Below are 20,081 nucleotides of genomic sequence, written 5' to 3'. Positions count from 1 at the left end.
GCCATGGCCGCTGGGCCTGCACGTCCGGAGCCTGTGCTCCGCAACGGGAGAGGCCACACAGTGAGAGGCCTGCGTACCGCCAAAAAAAAAAAAAAAAAAAATTATTTAAACAGCATAATAAACTTTCTAATAATTAGAAGTATTCAAAATGAAATGGTAAAACCCAAATAAATTAGTGAAATTGTTTTTTTAAATATCCTAGAAAAACTAGCAAAAAGTGAACTAGAGCTATAGATTTATCAGAGCTATAGATGAATAACAAGCAAACGATTTTAAAATATAAATATTTAAAAGACCTACAAAAAAATATTTAAAGCTAACGTAATTTAAAAAACACTGGATTGTCAAGCATGACAAGCAAAATATTAATCTCTATAAAAACAATGAGCCTGGTGGTGGAATGAATTGGGAGACTGGGATTGACATGTATACACTAATATGTATAAAATAGATAACTAATAAGAACTTGCTGTATAAAAAAATAAAATTCAAAAAACAAAACTGTAGGCAAAATGAAAAAAAAATGAGCCTATTCAAATACATTTTAAAAATTAAAATCTCTGGGCTTCCCTGGTGGCGCAGTGGTTGCGCGTCCGCCTGCCGATGCAGGGGAACCGGGAAATTAAAATCTCTAGTGGATAAATGGTCAAAACTGTAAAAGATAATTCACCTGAAAAGAAAATATAAAGAGTAAACACAAATATAAGGGAAAGTTGAATCAAAATAATAAAGTTAAAACAACCACACACACACACAAAAAAAGCCACTTTATGAAAACTGAATTATTTTTTAAATTAAGAAATAATATGATAATATCAAAATGATAATAGCTTGCGGTGAAACTGGTACATATGGGTTATCACCTTGGAGTACTTGTTTCGGAAATTAATTTGGCAATATATATCAAGAGAAATAAAAGTGTTTGTAACAGTCAAATTCTATACCTTGAATTTTACCCATAGGAAATAAAAGAAAGAAAAAATAATATACCTGAAGATGTTGATTACAGCAATATTTATAACAGCAAAGAATGGGAAAACAACTAAAATACTAGTAATAAAAAGTATTAGACAAATCCTGGTACATGTACTGCATAGGGTATACTAAACCATCTTTTAAATTGTCAAGATGGATGAGAAGCTGAATGATATAACCCATGCAGTCAGTTCCAACCCTAAACACCATGGCTTCCATGACATCGGTGCCATAAGATGTATTATGTTAATTCCCCAACATAATACATCCACCCATTCAAGCTCAGTTTCTCACTGTCTCACTGTCCACCAAAAGTCATTGCTTACTTTTGCTTCCAAGCTATTTTCATGATCTTGTCCTTTACTTAGAATGTTCTCCCTCCTTCTCCCTGTCTAATCAAATCCCGCTTGTTATTCCAAAGCCATTCAAAAAAGAACTTCAGGGCTTCCCTGGTGGCACAGTGGTTAGGAACCTGCCTGCCAACACAGGGGACATGGGTTTGAGCCCTGGTCCGGGAAGATCCCACATGCTGCAGAGCAGCTAAGCCCGTGCGCCACAACTACTGAGCCTGCGCTCTGGAGCCCACAAGCCACAACTACTGAGCCCATGCACCACAACTACTGAGGCCCACGTGCCTGGAGCCCGTGCTCCGCAACAAGAGAAGCCACTGCAGTGAGAAGCCCGTGCACTGCAATGAAGAGTAGCCCCTGCTCGCCACAGCTAGAGAAAGCCCGCGTGCAGCAATGAAGACCCAACACAGACAAAAATAAATAAATTAAATAAATAAATAAATTTTAAAAGAACTTCGACTTCACCTCTTCTATGTGCCACCACTCTTGAACCACAGTAGGCCTTCGATACATGGCTACTGAATGAATGAATGAAAAATAAATAGTAATAGCTCATACAACTGAGGACCTACCATGTGCCAGGAACATTCTAACGGCTTTACATGTAACTCATTTAATCACCACCATTATTTCCTTAATTCTTATCACAAGCTATAATTTACTTATTTATTTATTATGTAATTTCTCCACTAGAAGGTAACCTCTACGTATCTTGTTCACAGAGCAGGTACTTCAAAAATATTTATTGAATGAATCACTAAATGGTCAATCATTAGAAGTCTGAATTAGCAGTCCTATAAAACAATCCTTTGAAAGTCAAAATGATTCACTGTGAGTTAACAACTGTCCTATGAACTCAGAAATTTCCTGTAAAACAGATTTAATGCACACTGAAATACTTTCTTTTGTAGAAACAGTAAAACGATTTCATAAATTTAAAGCAGAACATTCTGCAAAATATGCCTCCTGCTCTCTAACAAACACTATAGCATTACTACTTAACAATACCAGATGCAGGCTATTCAACAGCTCATCCAAGGAATTATCTATAATTTGGCAAGCTACCACCCCCACCAATTACACACCACTTGTCAGTAAGGGATATGATTTAAAAGGAGGTACGAACTACATGCCTGGGATCAGTACTCAATTTATCTCAGAGACACTAAGTAGCAATAGAAAGCTACCATGTCCAAATAATATTTGTATTTAAATATGATTTATTTAAGAGAATTCCTCTCAAGTATTATAAGAAGAAATGAGGAAAGAGAACGGCAGTCATTGGAGTAGTTAGAATACACTGGGCTAGAGACCTGGGTTCTGGTTCCAGTGCTGCCAGCAGCTGGCTTAAATACTCTGGGCTTTATTTTCCCCGTCTGTAATAGAAAATGACTGAACCAAATGGTTTCTAAAATTCCTTCCAGGTCCTGAGATTCTACTACTCTTCTGTCAGAAAGTGCTCATCTTCTTTCCCCCCTCACTTTCATTTTCAGTCCCAAAGAAGCTCATAAAAGAGAGTTTACAACTGTCTAGAATGGTCAGGGAACACTTCAAAGAAATACAGAGCTGGGACTTCCGGAACACCGAGATTCAGAATGGCCAGGGGGAAGACAGTGGGAGAAGGAAAAAGGCAGAGGATCCCACAGGCATATCTATGTCCCACTCCTCTCCCCGGGAGCCCTTAGTGCTGTTGGCCAAACACACCTGTGGCCGAGAGGGGTCATGTGAGGAGTTCTGACCATGTTAGAAAGGAGGCTGCTGTCACTTCCACGCTGAGCATCACTGCCTGTGTGAGGTCCTCCGGAGCTCTCTTAGGTGCCCTCTGGCAGAACGACCCGGCAATTTTCCAAATGAGGACTGCTCCTCAACCTGGCCCTGAGCATCGCTCATGAGCAGAGCTCCTGATAACTATAATAATGTTTGACTCCAGTGGGAAATAAATTGTTTTAAGCCACTGAGACATGGGGGTTGTTTGCTGCTCCAGTATAACCTACACCCTCAACGCTCCCAAAGGTGAAACCAGAAGCTGATAAGAAAAGGTGCCTCCACCTCTTCTCCACCCTCAATGCCTTTGAAGCTGACACCAAGTGGTCAAAAGGCCTCTGCAGCACCACTCAGAAGCCTATGCATTTGAACCTCTCCCAGGCTCTTGGGCTTCTCGGCCTTTAATGTTACAAAACTGGGATTGTGTGAAGGTACAAAAGCTTTGAGTCAGGGATGAAGCAAGGCCGTGTCCAAATTGGGAAGGCATTCTTCTCTTTGCCACTGGTGCAGGGATTAGGGGGCAGGATTTAATATTTAGTGTCTAGGCTTAAAAGACAGAGAGGTATAACACAAACGCACTGCAAAAAGAGTCTAAAACAGAGAAGACGTTCTGAGACTTACAGTTTGTGCTTCCCTTAGGTTAACTCTTATCTTTGGTCTAAAGAAACTTTTGTTTTTTCTTCTAGATTCGAATACTCCCCTTTTGAAGATCATGACTGCCATCTGCCTCAAAAAGAAGAATTATATATGAAGTAACAGTGGGATGTACTTCTCAACTACTAATATTAAGTACTTAATCATTTGTAGAGTACAGTAAATTTCTTTTATTTCATGAAATTTTTATACCTTTATCGTGGCCTCTCTATAATATCCTCTGGATTCTTCCTGTGATTGTGAGGAACTCATTAATTCCAGTTGCCTTAACTCATCAATTTTAGCCAAAGCACGCCGAGCAAATGCCTACATGCAATTAAAATAAATTTAAGTCATAATAAGTTAGAGTATAGTGATTAAAAATGTATCAAGACAGTATGTTTTATTCTCCCAGACATTTGATTTAATTGGTGAATTAAACTCTAGGCTGATGCTGATTCTTTAGAACATGGTAGCTGTCCTGTCAATCATTTCCGAGAAGCACCACTAATTTCTGTAAATCTAAAGATAATAAAATGTCGGATATCTAACTTCATGAATTAATTCAAAAAGTAAGGAAAGTCAAATTCTGGGCTAAACAGCAGCTTCATATAGATGATCACTTCTCTGGCATTGTACGCACGTATGCGCGCGCGCGCGCGCGCGCGCACACACACACGCGCACACACACACACACACACACACCCCTCCTCAGTGCTCTTCTCAAATTCTAACCTTTCTACCAAAACAAGCTGTATTATCTATTCAATTGTTCACACTGTCCACTAAATTGTGAGGTCCTTAAAGGGTCTTATTCATTTTTGGATTTCCAGTACCCAACATATAGGAAGTATTTATTAATATCTGAGGAAAGGAAGCAGGCTAGCTTATTTAATCAGTTCACCATTATTATAATTCTTTAGCAATAACAGCAAAACAAGTTCAATTCATGCAATTTAGTTTACTAGTTCTTTGAAGTACTTTATTTATAATTTATGATTTTTCATGAAGATGCTTCTAGAACACAATAGCAACATACAGGGTTACATCTTCCAATAAGAAAAAATTCCAATAGGAATCAAATGGTCAAAACTACGCAAGCATTTCAGTCCCTGATAAATTTAATAGCTATAGAAACATGCCACCACTAGTGCACTAAAACTAACTATGCATATATGGTGAGTAGTTTCTAGAATGTATCCTAGGCTAGAAAAAGTATCCCGCAAGGGCTGTATTAAGCTGGTCTCCTGCTGAAATCCAACCCACCCTGTACTCACCAAGCTATGCACACTGCTGCAGGGATAGGTTCGCCCAAAGGAAAGGGTGCCTGTTTCTAATTCTCACCAAGACCCCATCCACTGACAAGCCAAGTACCACGTATCATAACGAGAGTGCCTGTTTTCATCTGCACAGAGGTGTGGCATAGACCAATAGAAGCCCCAACCAGTTAAGTTATAATTCAAATATTCAATCAAAAATATATATAGGAAAAGAGGAAAAATAAGAAATAGAGTATACTAAATAAATGGTGGGAGGAAGCAGAGCAAAATCAAGACAAACGGATGGTAGGTGGCATGGAACACAGTAACTAAACAGGGAAAGAAAGTAACTTGCATACAAGAATACGATAAGGAAGGGAAGATATCAGAGACCTGATTCAGAAAAGGAGTAAAGACGGTAGAAGTGAATAGAGAATAAAGGGGGAAACAGGAAGTGAAGCGAGAGACCAACAGAATGGAGAAGTCAAGCAAATTTCTGCAAATAAAGCCTGGGACTTTTGTCTTTGCTTCACTGCAATTCTTTGGGTTTTGTCTGTTTGCTTGTTTGTTTTCCTGCCGCTCATCTAAAGAAAAAAATGCTGAATATGTTGTATTTTTAAATATTGGCATCCTCAGAGTTAAAAAGTAGCGTACCTCTCCGTGAATACCAGCCTGGCAGTCATAGTAGCATTGGCAGACAGCGGTGTAAAGAGTAGCTCTCCACGTCAAGTACCTGATGGACAGAAGCGGGACTGAGGATTCCATACATACACTGGCCCACAGGAGATATTCCAAGGCCTGAGACAGAAAAAGGGCACAATAGAATGTCTTTTCATTTTAAGCTAATAATGCCGATTTTCATTTAATATTATCAAATTATGAGTGGTGAGCCCAAGTTGCTGACTACTTAAACTAAAAATACCACAAATAATGAGTCAATTAAAAAAACAAGCATTTAAAAGTAAAAGAGGGCTTCCCTGGTGGCGCAGTGGTTGAGAGTCCACCTGCCGATGCAGGGGAAATGGGTTCGTGCCCCGGTCCGGGAAGATCCCACATGCCGTGGAGCGGCTGGGCCCGTGAGCCATGGCCGCTGGGCCTGCGCGTCCGGAGCCTGTGCTCCGCAACGGGAGAGGCCACGGCAGTGAGAGGCCCACATACCGCAAAAAACAAAACAAAACAAACAAAAGTAAAAGAATAATTTCAAGAACTCAAAATCTCAAGTTAGCCATTTTAGAATGTCTTCCTTCTTAGCTCCTAAAATCCTATGAACTCAGCTTATTTTTATTAACATTTATCAAGTGTCAACAGTAGTCTAGGAGCTAATTCCAACAATGCAATTGTTATTAGCTGGTCTCAAACCAATGTATTATTCTGAAAATAAACTGGCATAACAGGGTAGGGAAAAACAGAAAAGGCTGACAATCCGGGGCCTGTGGTACTTAGTAGAAACGGTCCAGGATTAGAATCAAAAAGACCAGGGCTTCAGTTCCAATTTTAACACCTAGTATCTGTGTCATTTTACTTCTCCAGACCTCAATTTTCTCACCTATAAAATGGATATTTTAGCACATCACTGCAGTACTGTTATGGGAAGGAGATAATGTACATGACACACTAGAATGATTTTGACTCAATGTAAGCCGCACATAAATAATGCCTATTACGAGTGTAATTATTCTGAAGGTACGAACTGAAACAAAATTTTGGGGAAGGGTCACCATTGTTATTGCCCATCTGTTGGAATATATGTAAGAGCCTCTTGTGCTATTCCATCTACAGTTAAAGAACTTTTCCCCACAATCCCAGTGATAATCCTTTTTGGACATATTTTTCCCATAAAGCCCTGGGAAAAACTATTTGATGATACGTATTCTGCAGTTAACTTTGTCAGTATTTTCCTTTCTTTGAAAATATTCTAGGGACTTCCCTGGTGGCACAGTGGTTAAGAATCCGCCTGCCAATGCAGGGGACACGGGTTTGATCCCTGGTCTGGGAAGATCCCACATGCTGCGGAGCAACTAAGCCCATGTGCCATAACTACTGAGTCTGCGCTCTAGAGCCCACGAGCCACAACTACTGAGCCCACACGCTGCAACTACTGAAGCCTATGCACCTATGCTCCGCAACGAGAGAAACCACCACAAATGAGAAGCCCGCGCACCGCAACAAAGAGTAGCTCCCGCTTGCCACAACTAGAGAAAGCCTGCGTGCAGCAACAAAGACCCAACGCAGCCAAAAATATATATATTCTAAAACCTCAAAGGGTAGCCAGGACATGGAAGCAACTTAAATGTCCATCAACAGAGGAATGGATAAAGAAGATGTGGTACATATATACAACAGAATATTAGTCAGCCATAAAAAAGAACAAAATAATGCCATTTGCTGCAACATGGATGGACCTAGAGATTGTCATACTGAGTGAAGTAAGTCACAGAAAGACAAATATACTATGATATAGCTTATCTGTGGAACCTTTAAAAAAAGGGGTATAAATGAACTTATTTACAAAACAGAAGTCGAGTCATGAATGTAGAAAACAAAATTATGGTCAACAGTGGATAAGGGGGGGAGGGATAAATTGGGAGATTGGGATTGACACATACACACTACTATTTATAAAATAGATAACTAATAAGAACTTGCTGTAGAGCCTACTCAATACTCTGTAATGGCCTATATAGGAAAAGAATCTAAAAAAAAAAAAGAGTGGATATATGTATATGTGTAACTTATTCACTTTGCTGTATACCTGAAACTAACACAACATAGTAAATCAACTATACTCCAATAAAAATTTTTAAAAAATAAAATTTCAAATGGTAAATGGACTGTATTGCCCTTCACCTGATTGAATATTAGAAGAAATTTGGTCTCTGCTCCACATATTGCTATTAGAACTATTACCGGGATGGAAATAAGAATCTATGAGCAAAGTATCTCAGAATATCAAATTCTAAATTCTACCCATGGAAATATCAGCCTTAACAAAGCAGTCTCCCAGGACTATTGGGATACTTCCTCACTTGTCTCCTTATCTTCTTAAATACCCTGCTTCCTCATGCATCTTCCTTACGCCATCAGAGTTATCCTTCTAAAATGCAAATTGAGCTGTCACTCTTGTGCTTTAAACATTCAATGGTTCCCTATTGCCTATATAACAAAGTTCAAACCCTTTATAGGGCATTTTTTTTTATTTTTTTTAACATCTTTATTGGAGTATAATTGCTGTACAACGGTGTGTGAGTTTCTGCTGTATAACAAAGTGAATCAGCTATACATGTACATATATCCCCATATCTCCTCCCTCTTGCGTCTCCCTCCCACCCCTCTAGGTGGTCACAAAGCACCGAGCTGATCTCCCTGTGCTATGCAGTTGCTTCCTTTATAGGGCATTTAAACACCCTTCACAACCTAGTCCCTGCCTTCCCCCACCCCACCCCCATTACTCTTGACCTTGCATAGTACACTTAAAGCTGGTCCAAAATACTTTCCATTCCACAAAACATCTTAATGGTGCAAATATGCATCTCTGCTCACTCTGTTGTTCTCTCCTTCCCCATAAGACTGAGCTGAAACTCTACCTCCACTATTAGCAGTGGTACGTGGACAGTTAAACTCCACGAGCCTCAGGTTCTTCGTCTGCAAAATAGGTATACCAGTAACTGTTTTATAGGATTGTTTCCATTAATACATGCTAAGTGCTTAGAACACATACTAAGTGTTAGCTTTGCTAATGACAATGAAGACAAAGAGGAGGAAGGGGGAGCATGGGGAAGACAGAGGAACAGGAGGAGAAGGTGGAGGAAGGGCAGGGGAAAGAGAGCTAGCTGTTGAAGAGCACTCTTCTAACATCCCTAAAGAGAAATGACCTTTGCTTCAATTCTGTCTCTCCTGTAATTGTGCTGTATGTATATACATGTGTATCTATACACTGTATATAATTTACATAGATTCTTACGTACACATATATACGTCACATCCAATTGCATTAATATGCTCCTGTGTGTGATTCCAAAACCTTACTCTGATCTCTATGAAAATAAGAACAGTGCCTTTTTTGTTATTATATCCCCAGCACCTAGAGCAGTGCCGGGTACCTAGAAGATATTCCCAAGTGCTATTAAATGAATTCACTGAACAACCCTAAAGTCAGCAGAAACAACCAAGGGAGAGTTAACAAGTAGTCTAGATTCTCAAGAAAATAATGATAATAAATTTGGACAACAGAAAAAAGCTCCTCTTGCAATAACAAATTCAGCCTTCAATAACTGAGGAAATCATTAAGGAAAAATAAGTCTATAGTAGTCAAACCCAATGTGAAAAGGCAAATCATCAAAAAGGTCCAGGAGCTTCACATGTATAAAGCAAACCCATCAGACTGACAAAGCATTTAACAGTAAAAACAGATGAAACACTGGTAACATTCAGACCCTATTACCATCTTTGGAGCCCTCAAAGACAATGTGTATAACATGTGTGCAAGCAGCTCAGCAGATATCTAAAAGAAAAAAGAAGCCTGAAAAGCCAGAATTCTCCACCGTCTGGTCAGTTTTGAGTCCAGAGGAAAGGGGGCTGCTGGAAGCAGAGCCGGGTTTGACACAGACTTGTAATATCCTTTGCTATCCGCTGGGAATGTAAGCTCACCCCACTAGAATGCAAGTTCACCTTAGGAAAGGGCCCTGTCTGTCTTGTTCACCACTGTATCCCCAGCCCCCAGAATTTTATCTGGCCTGTAGTAAACATGCAACAAATCTTTGCTGACTGACTGACTGACCTTCATTGAAAAGTTTCAGTTCATGATGCTAAACATGGACCTACTTCAGGTAATCACAGGATCAAAGGGTTGAAAATCTATCTCATTTCATCCCCTCCCCAACATCACCAGCACCACCACCTGATGTCCCACACCTTCCCCGCCCATGACTTCCCACCTCCAGTAACAAGGAACATGCCACGTGGCATAAGAAGACAATTCTAAACATGAAGTTCTCTAATCTGAAATGCAATCCACCTTGATACACCTCTGGTGCATTCATCCTAGTTATGCCTTCTGGAACAGCACAAGACCACTCAAAACTCAACTTGCAAATCACCGCCTTCCACGAATCTGAAAGCACCTATGCAGCCTGCCCTCTCCCCCAGCTCTCTCTCCAGGATAAAGATCCCCAAGCACTTCTATACCTCCCAGGACTGCACTTCCCTTTCGCATCATGGTTGGTCTTCCACGGCTTTGCTCCAAGTTGCCAAAGTCCCTTTAAAGTGTGTAACTAGACCATAGTGAAAGGAAACTCCCCCTCCCTGGTTCTGGACACTATATCTCTACTAAGTTGGCCTGGGGTCGCTTTATTGCTGTTTTCGTTGCTGCTGCTGTCATTGTTTGCCGATTTTGCCACACAACTGATATGGAATTAACAGTCATCAAAACTCCTGGGTTCCTCGTATCTGCTGCACAGAAATCTTACTGTGGATTTTTACATTCAGGTGGTTGTATTTGTGGGGAGGTGGAATTAAACCATGTATAAATTCCCCCCCTTTATATCCACGTCTTTCCAAAGCTCTCAGAATTCCTGGTATTAGAAATTTCACATTTCAAAGTAAAAACAGCATCAGTGAACAGCTGTTCACATGATGTTTGGGTTTGGCCTCAGACTTAGCATCAAAGACCCTAAATCACAGATTTCAGTGCCAGAAGGGACCTTAAAAGTAACCTAATCTGACTCCAAGAGACTAAACTGCTTGTAAGTGCCAGAGCTGGGGCTGAAATTCAGGTCTCTGGATTCCCAAGTGCAGCAGGATTCTTCCCACTACACAGGGAAATGATGACAAAAAGGATAAAAGCCATCATTCCACTTAGGGCTCTGAGAAACCATCATTCAGGTTTTAAAGATGAAATGTCATTTCCAAAAAAAAACCCTCTTAATTTGTAGCATTTTTTTCTTGCCCCTGAAAGAATTATTTCTATTAATAAAAAATTGATGATTTCAGCAGGACTATTGTCTTCATTAAAAAAAAAAAAACAACAACTTTGAAAGACCATATTATAGGAGCCTAGCAAAAGCATGGTTCAGGTGTCAAGTAGGAAAAACACACACACAATTAATCAGCTGAGCCACAGGATGGCAGTGCAGCGTCATTTATCTCAACTCATACCCTTTGAGGGAAAACACTGAGAAGCATTTCAAAGTCTGGACTTGAAGTTTATGTAACGGTGTGTGGACTGATCTGACAACTACTGTTCAAGCCACACACTTTACCAAACTATTTCAGTTTTATAGTAAAGGGAAACAGAAATCAACATTTTCTTAGAATGAATAGATTCTACTGAATTCTTTAACGTTTGCTGAGTACTATACTACAGTTGCAAATGCCTCAGAAGAAACTACAGCTTTTACCATAAAGGAAAGCAAACTGTCTTATGTCTTTACGGAAAGAGGCTTAGAGAACTGCCCTGCCTCCATTCGCTAAGCTTATGCTGGTGACCTGCCTCAGCACAAAAGTGCTTCCCATTCGGGGAAAAGTCCTGGCCAGTCTTGGTCTTCAGGATGCCTTCAGTCATGTCAGAAAATATTTCAACATTGTATCAAGAGCTCCCACACAACTCCTCCATTTGCAGAGATGAACCAAAATAGGGTGGGTCACGGGCTATGCCAACAGACACGCCTTATTCTAATGGTGTTGAGAGGCAGTACAGGGTGGCATTGGCTCGGGCCTCCGCTACATCTCTAACTAGATGTGTGACCTTGAGCGAATTAACCTTTCTAAGCCTCAGCTTCCTCGTCTGTAAGACGAGGTAAGATAAATAAGATAAAGGTAATGATGGCACTTTCTCAAAGTGCTGGTGTGAGGATTAAATGAGATAATATGCGAAAGTGCTTAGAAGCATACCTTAGAGATGATAAGCATTCATTCAACAAAGGACAGTGATGGTGGTGGTGTCCACCTCATAAGACTATTATGGCATTATTGTGTATGCAAAGCCCTTCACACAGTACCTAACACAGAGTAGGGAGTCAATAATAATAACAAATGGTAATCATAATTCTCAGCTCCTATGGGAATAGGACTTTAGATTGCTCTGGGGTGACACAAAGAAAAGCCTAAGGATTCCACATCTGTTTCTCCTCTGTCTTTTGCTATAACAGACTTGAACTCTAAAGCAGCTACGGAATCAGGAGGATTCAGACGTGGCTGGACTGCCAAGGGCCCGTCCCCATTAAATGGACCCATCGAGTCCATTTACATTCTCAACTCAGGAATCAATTCATCAGCTGAGGGTTTGTGAATTTCAGGGTGAAAATTAATTTCCTTGAAACTTATTATACTGAACAAACCGAAAGAATTTCATCCTGATCTGAAAGTGCCAACTGTACAGCCACCCACCACCCCCAAATTCTTGCATTCCTCACTCCCCCTACTCCCATCCCACAAGATTGGGACATAGAACGATCCTCCTTCAGGCCTTCCTTATTTTGTCAGAGAGAAACTCAAGTTATATGAGGGGGAGAGAAGATGTCTTACAAAGGGTATAAATAAGAAATTATTTTAAGATGACTATCATGTTAAATTAAAATTCTCTCAGCATTAACAAGTACAAACACTAACAGTTAAATGTTGGCACAGACATCTCTGCCCTTCAAAGTTTTGCCAGACAAATGCTATAAGCAGACCAAACTATGATGGCTCTCCATGGAGCAGTATTTGTTGCTACAGCAAGTGCAACAGAAGATTGCAAATTCTTTTTAGGAAGTCATCTGGAACTGGATAGAGAATCGTTGGAATAGTCTGGAGGCCAAATTTACATTATACATGGGGCAGTCTCCCCTCATTTTAATTCACACTCAAAAAGCTGGCAGAGAGTTTGTTCAAGTCACTGTCAGTAATAGAGCTTTTAAATGCAAGGAACAAAAAAGAGACAGAACACACAATTAATGTTAACCATTAAGCATGCAAATATCTTTGCTTCTATCTATTTTTTAAGCATTGTCAACTTTTAAGATACTTGGCTGTGTTTTGAGGAAATAAGGAAAAAATATCTGTCCCGAGCGTTAGAATATTCAGAGCAAGGTTTTGCATGCAATAGAGAAGACTAAAGTAGTAGTGTTGCAAATGCCAGAAAGAACTCAAGCATGGTCTCAAAGAGAGTGTATTTTCCCTTCTTGGCCCACATTCCAATGACTGGACAGTGAACACAGGGAATAAATATGTCTCCTGCAGACAGAAGTGCTACCAACATGGTAAGGAAGTCAACAGAAGTGTCAGCCACTTCCTCGAGCTAAAACTAAGCAGTGAGTACTGGTCAGTGAGAATCTTACTGTAAAACAAAGTCAGCTCATAACTGGGACATAGTTTAGGAGTTTGTTCACCCAACTAGTATCTGGACCATAAGTACAGTCCAGCTCTTCAAGCGAAATGCAGTCCAAGCTCCAAAACAAGACATAAACAGGCTAACCATAGTTTATCATCCAAACCAACACATTTTTTAAAGTGAAAGTAGGAACTATTAATAATTACTCCAGGACAACAGGCATAAAACAGGACTGTCTTGGGCAAGCTACAATGGATGGCCACCCTCCCTAGAGATATAGTTATCAGATGGATGTTCAGTAACATATTGACAAGTTATGACTAATTTGAGAGACTGAAGGACACTGGAGAAATACCTATCAATTTTAGAAATGCTTTCTTCTCATTAATACTTTATTGTCTACATTTTTACATGATCATATTAAAGGAAAACTAAAAACAGTAAACCTATGTAAATTCACTAAATTTTGTTATATAATTCACAAATTTTCTTTGTTTAGTATGCAATGCTAACAAAAGTCTTAAGAAAGCCAGGAATTACAGGGGAAGATATTTTGTCAGTAAATTCCATACCTTAGAAGAGTTACCTATGATCATCAGTTTTCTGCAAATGGTGTAAATGTAAATGGTACCTAGATGGAGAAAAAGATCAACACGTTTTACAGTCAAATGATGAAATTTTACATTCCAATTCCTGCAGTTTAAGTTGGTAGTTCCCGAAACAAGTGATTTTCTCATGAGAAAATCTGATAATGGCCAGAGAGTTATAATCATTATAAACTTTTTTGTAACTTGTAGCCAAATTATTGAAAGAACTAATATGACCATATTTTAAATATGCTGACACAGGAATCTGTTAGTCTCATTTTAAAGACAGTTTAAGTTTTGAAATATATTGAACAAAAGAGTATTTTAGTAGCATAATTTATGTACTTTGTGGTTTTATTAATTCACATAAAATGTTATGGGTTCCCATGGTTTCCTCACAGTTGAAAAACTGAAGATTTATCTCCAAATAAGACTAGAATACACATTTAATCAGATGGCACACAATACACAAGAAGGAAACACATAATTTAAAACTCATAATGCATAATAGGTTGTATTATATTCATTCACTGTCTCATATAATATTTATCCCATTAAGGTACGTCCCATACGCACTCTAATGAAAAACGCCATTTCCAACTCCTATTTAAGATCATTCAAGTATGATTTTGTTTTAAAATCAAGCCACTAATTAAATGAGGATAGAAGACTCATTTTATGGCAGCATTTGGAGGACAAGTGGGGAATGACATCACCATATACCCTTCTGTATACAAAGGACATTATCGGGCTATAAACATAACCCAAAAAACAGTATAATACCATGCTTTAAAAAGGCATGCAATTATAATGACAAGCAATCTAAATATTTTCTAAAAAATATCTCATCTAAAATTCATAACCACCAAAATTCAACAATTCCAAATCCTATGTTCACGTTTAAACTTTAAAAGCTTCTGAGAAAACAGCATCTGCTCTAAAGCACACATCCCTTGATTAAAATACATCTGCAAGCATAATAAACATTACACAAATCAGTGACCAAAAAGTATTGAATAGAATCTTAAACACTTAAAGTACCATAAAGTTCACAGATTATACAGTCCCCCACATTCTTAGTGTGCCTGCTCCCATGACAAAGAGCTGTTTATCTCATGTAAGATCCACTGGGGGAAAAAACCACTCAGCTAATAAGAGCTCAAGCTCCACATTCTCATCTCGACTTGGCTCTGTTGACCTGACTGTATAACTGTGCTTCTGGGAGAAAAAAAAAAGTCACCAAGGAAGGATATGCATAGGAAACACATAACTCTCCACAAAACACGTGATTCAGGTGTAAGCCAGAAGCCCAAACATTCAGCAATGGGAGCTGCGGGATTTCAGAAAGCCCCAGGAGACCACCCTCAAGAATAAGGAAGAGATATGGGAACATATGTATATGTATAACTGATTCACTTTGTTGTAAAGCAGAAACTAACACACCATTGTAAAGCAATTATACTCCAATAAAGATGTTAAAAAAAAAAAAGAATAACAAGGGCCCTCTGTATTTCAAAGATGTGCCTTTAACCTTTGCAGCCCTAGTGCATCCTGACTATAATGGAATCCTTCTCTGATGGTTCAGGATCTTGGCATGGCTTACAGATTCCACGGCAGGAGCCCGATGGAGAGAGTACATGGTACAAAACAGAGCACAGACTAAATCTTTACGTTCTCAGGCTATTTTGGGGAGTTGGTTTGATTTTTAACCAAATCCCTGATACGGCGTTTATTGCCTTGTCATGTGACTCCTTTTCACCTAAGATAGCCACCACCAAAATAATCTTGACTATTTGAGGGTTCAGATGAGTTGGGTTCAGGTTAGTTGAGATGTCAGATGTTATCCAACATTCATTTACCCAGTTAGATTTTGTGAAAGAACGAAGACTGGTCAAATATCTTAAAAACAAGGGTGTGTGTGTATAATAGTCAATTAAAAGAGTGTTAACGTCTAACTGGAAAGGTCAAATGTATTTTGACAAATTGACTGCAGGTCAATTTATTTTTTCATGACTTAAATTCCAAAGTTTTAAAACTACAAGCTCTTTGTACTTGTTAATCTCCCAATTGGAATGCCCTTCCCCCAAACACCCAGATGTCTCAATCAGGTGTTTACTCCAACGGCATCTCATCTCAGGTGAGGCCTACCCTGACCATTCCACTTAAAACTGCAGCCCAGGACTTCCCTGGTGGCACAGTGGTTAAGAATCCGCCTGCCAATGCAGGGAACACGGGTTCGAGGCCTGGTCTGGGAAGATCCTACACACTGCGGAGCAACTAAGCCTGTGCACCACAACTACTGAGCCTGCGCTCTAGAGCCCGCGAGCCACAACTACTGAGCCCGCATGCCACAACTACTGAAGCCCATGTGCCTAGAGCCCGTGCTCCACAACAAAAGAAGCCACTGCAATGAGAAGCCCACGCACCACCACGAAGAGTACGCCCCGCTCACCGCAACTAGAGAAAGCTTGTGCGCAGCAATGAAGACCCAATGCAGCCCAAAAAATTAAAATAAAATAATAAATAAATCTTTTTTTAAAAATAAAATAAAATTGCAGCCCAGCCCAGCCCAGCCAGTGCTCTTCCTAACCCCCTTCTTGGCTTTACTTTCCTCCATAGCACCCAGCACCATCTGATACATCATTTAGTTTTGATTTGTTTATCATCTCCCTGAAGCATTATGTAAGCATGAGAACAGGGTTTTTGTCTGTCATCCACTCCTGTATCCCTAGCATCTAGAACAATGCCTGGCACTTATTAAGTTTGAGATTAATTAACTAAAACAGGAACAGCAGTTAATGACACTAAGTATATGTATCTCCCACAATCCAGGAACCTCACTCCTGGGCATAAGTCCCGGAAAATTCTCACACAGGTCTATAAAAGGACAGAGGCAAGGATATTCACTGCAGAATTATTTGTGCAGTTACAGAGGCAGGGCAAACCAGGTGCCCATCCCTATGGGTGCATAGGTATCTGCCAAATCCAATTCAGCAGGCAGAGTTAACAAACTAGGTTTACATCTAGCAACACGGCTAGATTCTAAAACCATAGTGCTGAGCTGAAAAATATTTAGGAAACAGGATAAAATCTAGAACGTGATGTCATATGTATAAGGAAAAAGCACACACCAGAAAAAGGATGTAGAAGATACAGAAATCGTTCAATCTTTTTTTTTTTTAAGAATATTGGGGGGTTTTGTGTGTGATCTGAAAAGGGTTTCAGACAGGGAGTCATGCTGCATCATTTCCACCTTTCAAGCAAAGGCTGACTGCAGGGCCCAACCCTCAGGCCTATCACTCCTTTTTTTTTTTAACATCTTTATTGGAGTATAATTGCTTTACAATGGCGTGTCAGTTTCTGCTTTACAACAAAGTGAATCAGGAGCTCTGCTCCTGCTCAACCCCTGCCAAGATGTGTGAGCAATTCAGGTGCAGAGATGGCCACCGCAACTCTGAGGATGAGGAGGCCCAAAAGCTTAACAATCACTGGACTGAAAAATGTCTTCCAGAGTCAGCCTCATCTCTGGTAGCAAATGTAAAGTCTAATTACAATCAAAATGTCCAAAAAGTTATTTGGGGAGAACAAGGAAGGAAAAGGCTAGGAAATGTACTGTCAGTTGCCATGGATGAGAGAAAATCCAATATGTTTTCTTCCAAGTTATTTTGCCCTGGTCTTAGGCACACAGAACACACTGTTATTATTTTTCCTTTAGGAATATGTTATCCAGAGAACAATACTGTAGGCGACTCATCAGGCGACTCATCGTAACTTCAAATTGTAACTTTGAAGAGAATTTTAGTTGAATTTAAATTGTAAGTCTTAAAAGGAAAAAACAAATGCTACATTTTGATAAATAAGATTCATTTCATGAGACATATATAATGCATATACATGTACATATGTGTAGCTGTACAATGCATATATATGTATGTAAATACACTATACACATACATACATGCACGTTCTCAGAGCTCCTCACTCAAAAACAAGTAGGAGGAGAAGGTTGATGCATAGGAAGCCCTGGTCATTGGCCAAAGTATTCGTGGAGAGGAACAATAAATGGATGATGCTTAGAAACAATCTAACCGGTCCTCCGATCCTTCCCCATTTATATTTACTTACTAACTGTGGTCCCTATTTTGTATATATGTGAAACTGATTATCTCCACAGCCTCTGACCCTCCCTTGAGCAGAAAACCCACAGACATGCTGTATAAGTCCCTGCTCATAAGGACAAACTGAAATGTAATAAAAATGTTAAAAAGCCCACAAGTGTCCTGTCCTATTAGGAAATAACATCTTTATTGGAGTATAATTGCTTTAGAATGGTGTGTTAGTTTCTGCTTTATAACAAAGTGAATCAGTTATACATATACATATGTCCCCATATCTCTTCCCTCTTGCATTTCCCTGCCTCCCACACTCCCTATCCCACCCCTCTAGGTGGTCACAAAGCACCGAGCTGATCTTCCTGTGCTATGTGGCTGCTTCCCACTAGCTATCTATTTTACGTTTGGTAGTGTGTATATGTCCATGCCACTCTCTCACTTTGTCCCAGCTTACCCTTCCCCCTCCCCATATCCTCAAGTCCATTCTCTAGTAGGTCTGCATCTTTATTCCCATCTTGCCCCTAGGAGGAAATGAACATGTTTTAAATCACAAGGTAATCAAGTCACCATCAAACTTAGTATTTAAATACCTTTCTGAAAGACACAATGAAAAATAAAAGACACTGACATATACCATTGAATATAATCCAGCAAAGTTGCTCCTGTGGCAAAGCCACCTGCATGATGAGCCTTAAGGAGGACAAGATATGCAGACACTGGGCCACAGATTCTTTATTCTGCAGGTTCATGTCACTGTCACAGACCAGCTGGTAGTTGCAAATATTTCTGCCACTTAAAGCATGAAACTGAAACACATGAGGAAAAGAAAAAGAATATAAATAACATTTATGCAACTTAGGAAAGCACGTCTTAAAACGTACAAAACTAAAATGGAAACGATTCTTCTTAATTGATTCAATAAATTAGTAGAGGTCAATAGACTGAATGTTTGTGTTCTCCCAAAATTTATATGTTGCAACCTCGCCGTCTGCCATATGGGGACACAGGGGGAAGCAGGCTCTCATCAGACACTGAATTTTCCAGCACCCTGATCTTGCATTTCCCAGCCTCCAGAACTGTGAGCAATAAATGTTGTTCAAGCCACCCAATCTCTGGATTTTTGTTATAGCAGCCTTATTGGACCAACATATGGAAAGAAACATGGTAAAATAGGTTTCTTCAAAGCATTCATTTAGTTAAGATCACCTTTCCTTAGTCTAAAAATTTTTCAAAAGCAAAAACAGTACAAAATCCTACTTCCAAGAATATAGAATTAAATCAATTTTTGTAAAGCCCCACAATGGCATGTTAACATATTAATTCAGATGTAATTATTACCATTTACACAATTCCTCAGCAAATGTTTGTTGACCACCTCTGTTTGCCACACTCTAAGCAACAGGGAGTCAAAGATGAGGAATACAAGGCTCTTGACAGAGGGAAAAGCGTTCCGGGCACACACAGTGTTAGGAATGCTTGAGGTGCTTGCTGTGGTCACTGATTTGAAAGTCTTTTTTAAAGTTGGATGAGAAGGTTTAAGATAAATTAGGCTATAGAGGTGGTCCATGGTCAGAACATGGAGCGCTTCCACACCATTGCAAGGAATATGGACTAGGGCAAAAGGGCAAATCCAAAGAGCAATGGAGTACAATTATTTGATTTACACTTTAGAAATTAATTCTGACAAAAGTGTGAAAGATGCAAAGCAGATGGAGGACAAAGCTACAGGCAGGAGCTAGGAGAGGTCAAAGGCCTCTGAGGTTGTACCGAGAAACCATAATTCAAAAAGAGTCATGTACCAAAATGTTCATTGCAGCTCTATTTACAATAGCCAGGAGATGGAAGCAACCTAAGTGTCCATCATCGGATGAATGGATAAAAAAGATGTGGCACATATATACAATGGAATATTACTCAGCCATAAAAAGAAACGAAATTGAGTTATTTGTAGTGAGGTGGATGGACCTAGAGTCTGTCATACAGAGTGAAGTAAGTCAGAAAGAGAAAAACAAATACCGTATGCTAACACATATATATGGAAACTAAAAAAAAAATGGTTCTGAAGAACCTAGGGGCAGGACAGGAATAAAGAC

The 20,081-nt window shown here is 39.6% G+C and overlaps 1 protein-coding gene across 1 annotated transcript in view; it reads right to left on the bottom strand.

Annotated features, from left to right (window-relative positions):
• Nucleotides 1–20,081, bottom strand: part of CFAP54 (cilia and flagella associated protein 54) — a 296,564-nt gene that overhangs the window by 256,353 nt on the left and 20,130 nt on the right. Inside the window, exons 4-8 of the mRNA XM_028490464.1 lie at nt 18,623–18,794; nt 13,862–13,920; nt 5,636–5,779; nt 3,936–4,049; nt 3,711–3,812 (exon numbers count right to left, since the gene is read on the bottom strand). Coding sequence (XP_028346265.1) covers nt 3,711–3,812; nt 3,936–4,049; nt 5,636–5,779; nt 13,862–13,920; nt 18,623–18,794 — 591 coding nt within the window. The remainder of the gene's footprint in view (nt 1–3,710; nt 3,813–3,935; nt 4,050–5,635; nt 5,780–13,861; nt 13,921–18,622; nt 18,795–20,081) is intronic.

The sequence above is a fragment of the Physeter macrocephalus genome, chromosome 6 (assembly GCF_002837175.3).
Source record: "Physeter macrocephalus isolate SW-GA chromosome 6, ASM283717v5, whole genome shotgun sequence".
Classification (NCBI taxonomy): domain Eukaryota; kingdom Metazoa; phylum Chordata; class Mammalia; order Artiodactyla; family Physeteridae; genus Physeter; species Physeter macrocephalus.
Note: the sequence above shows the minus strand (reverse complement) of the source record. Positions and strands in the feature narration are given on the sequence as shown.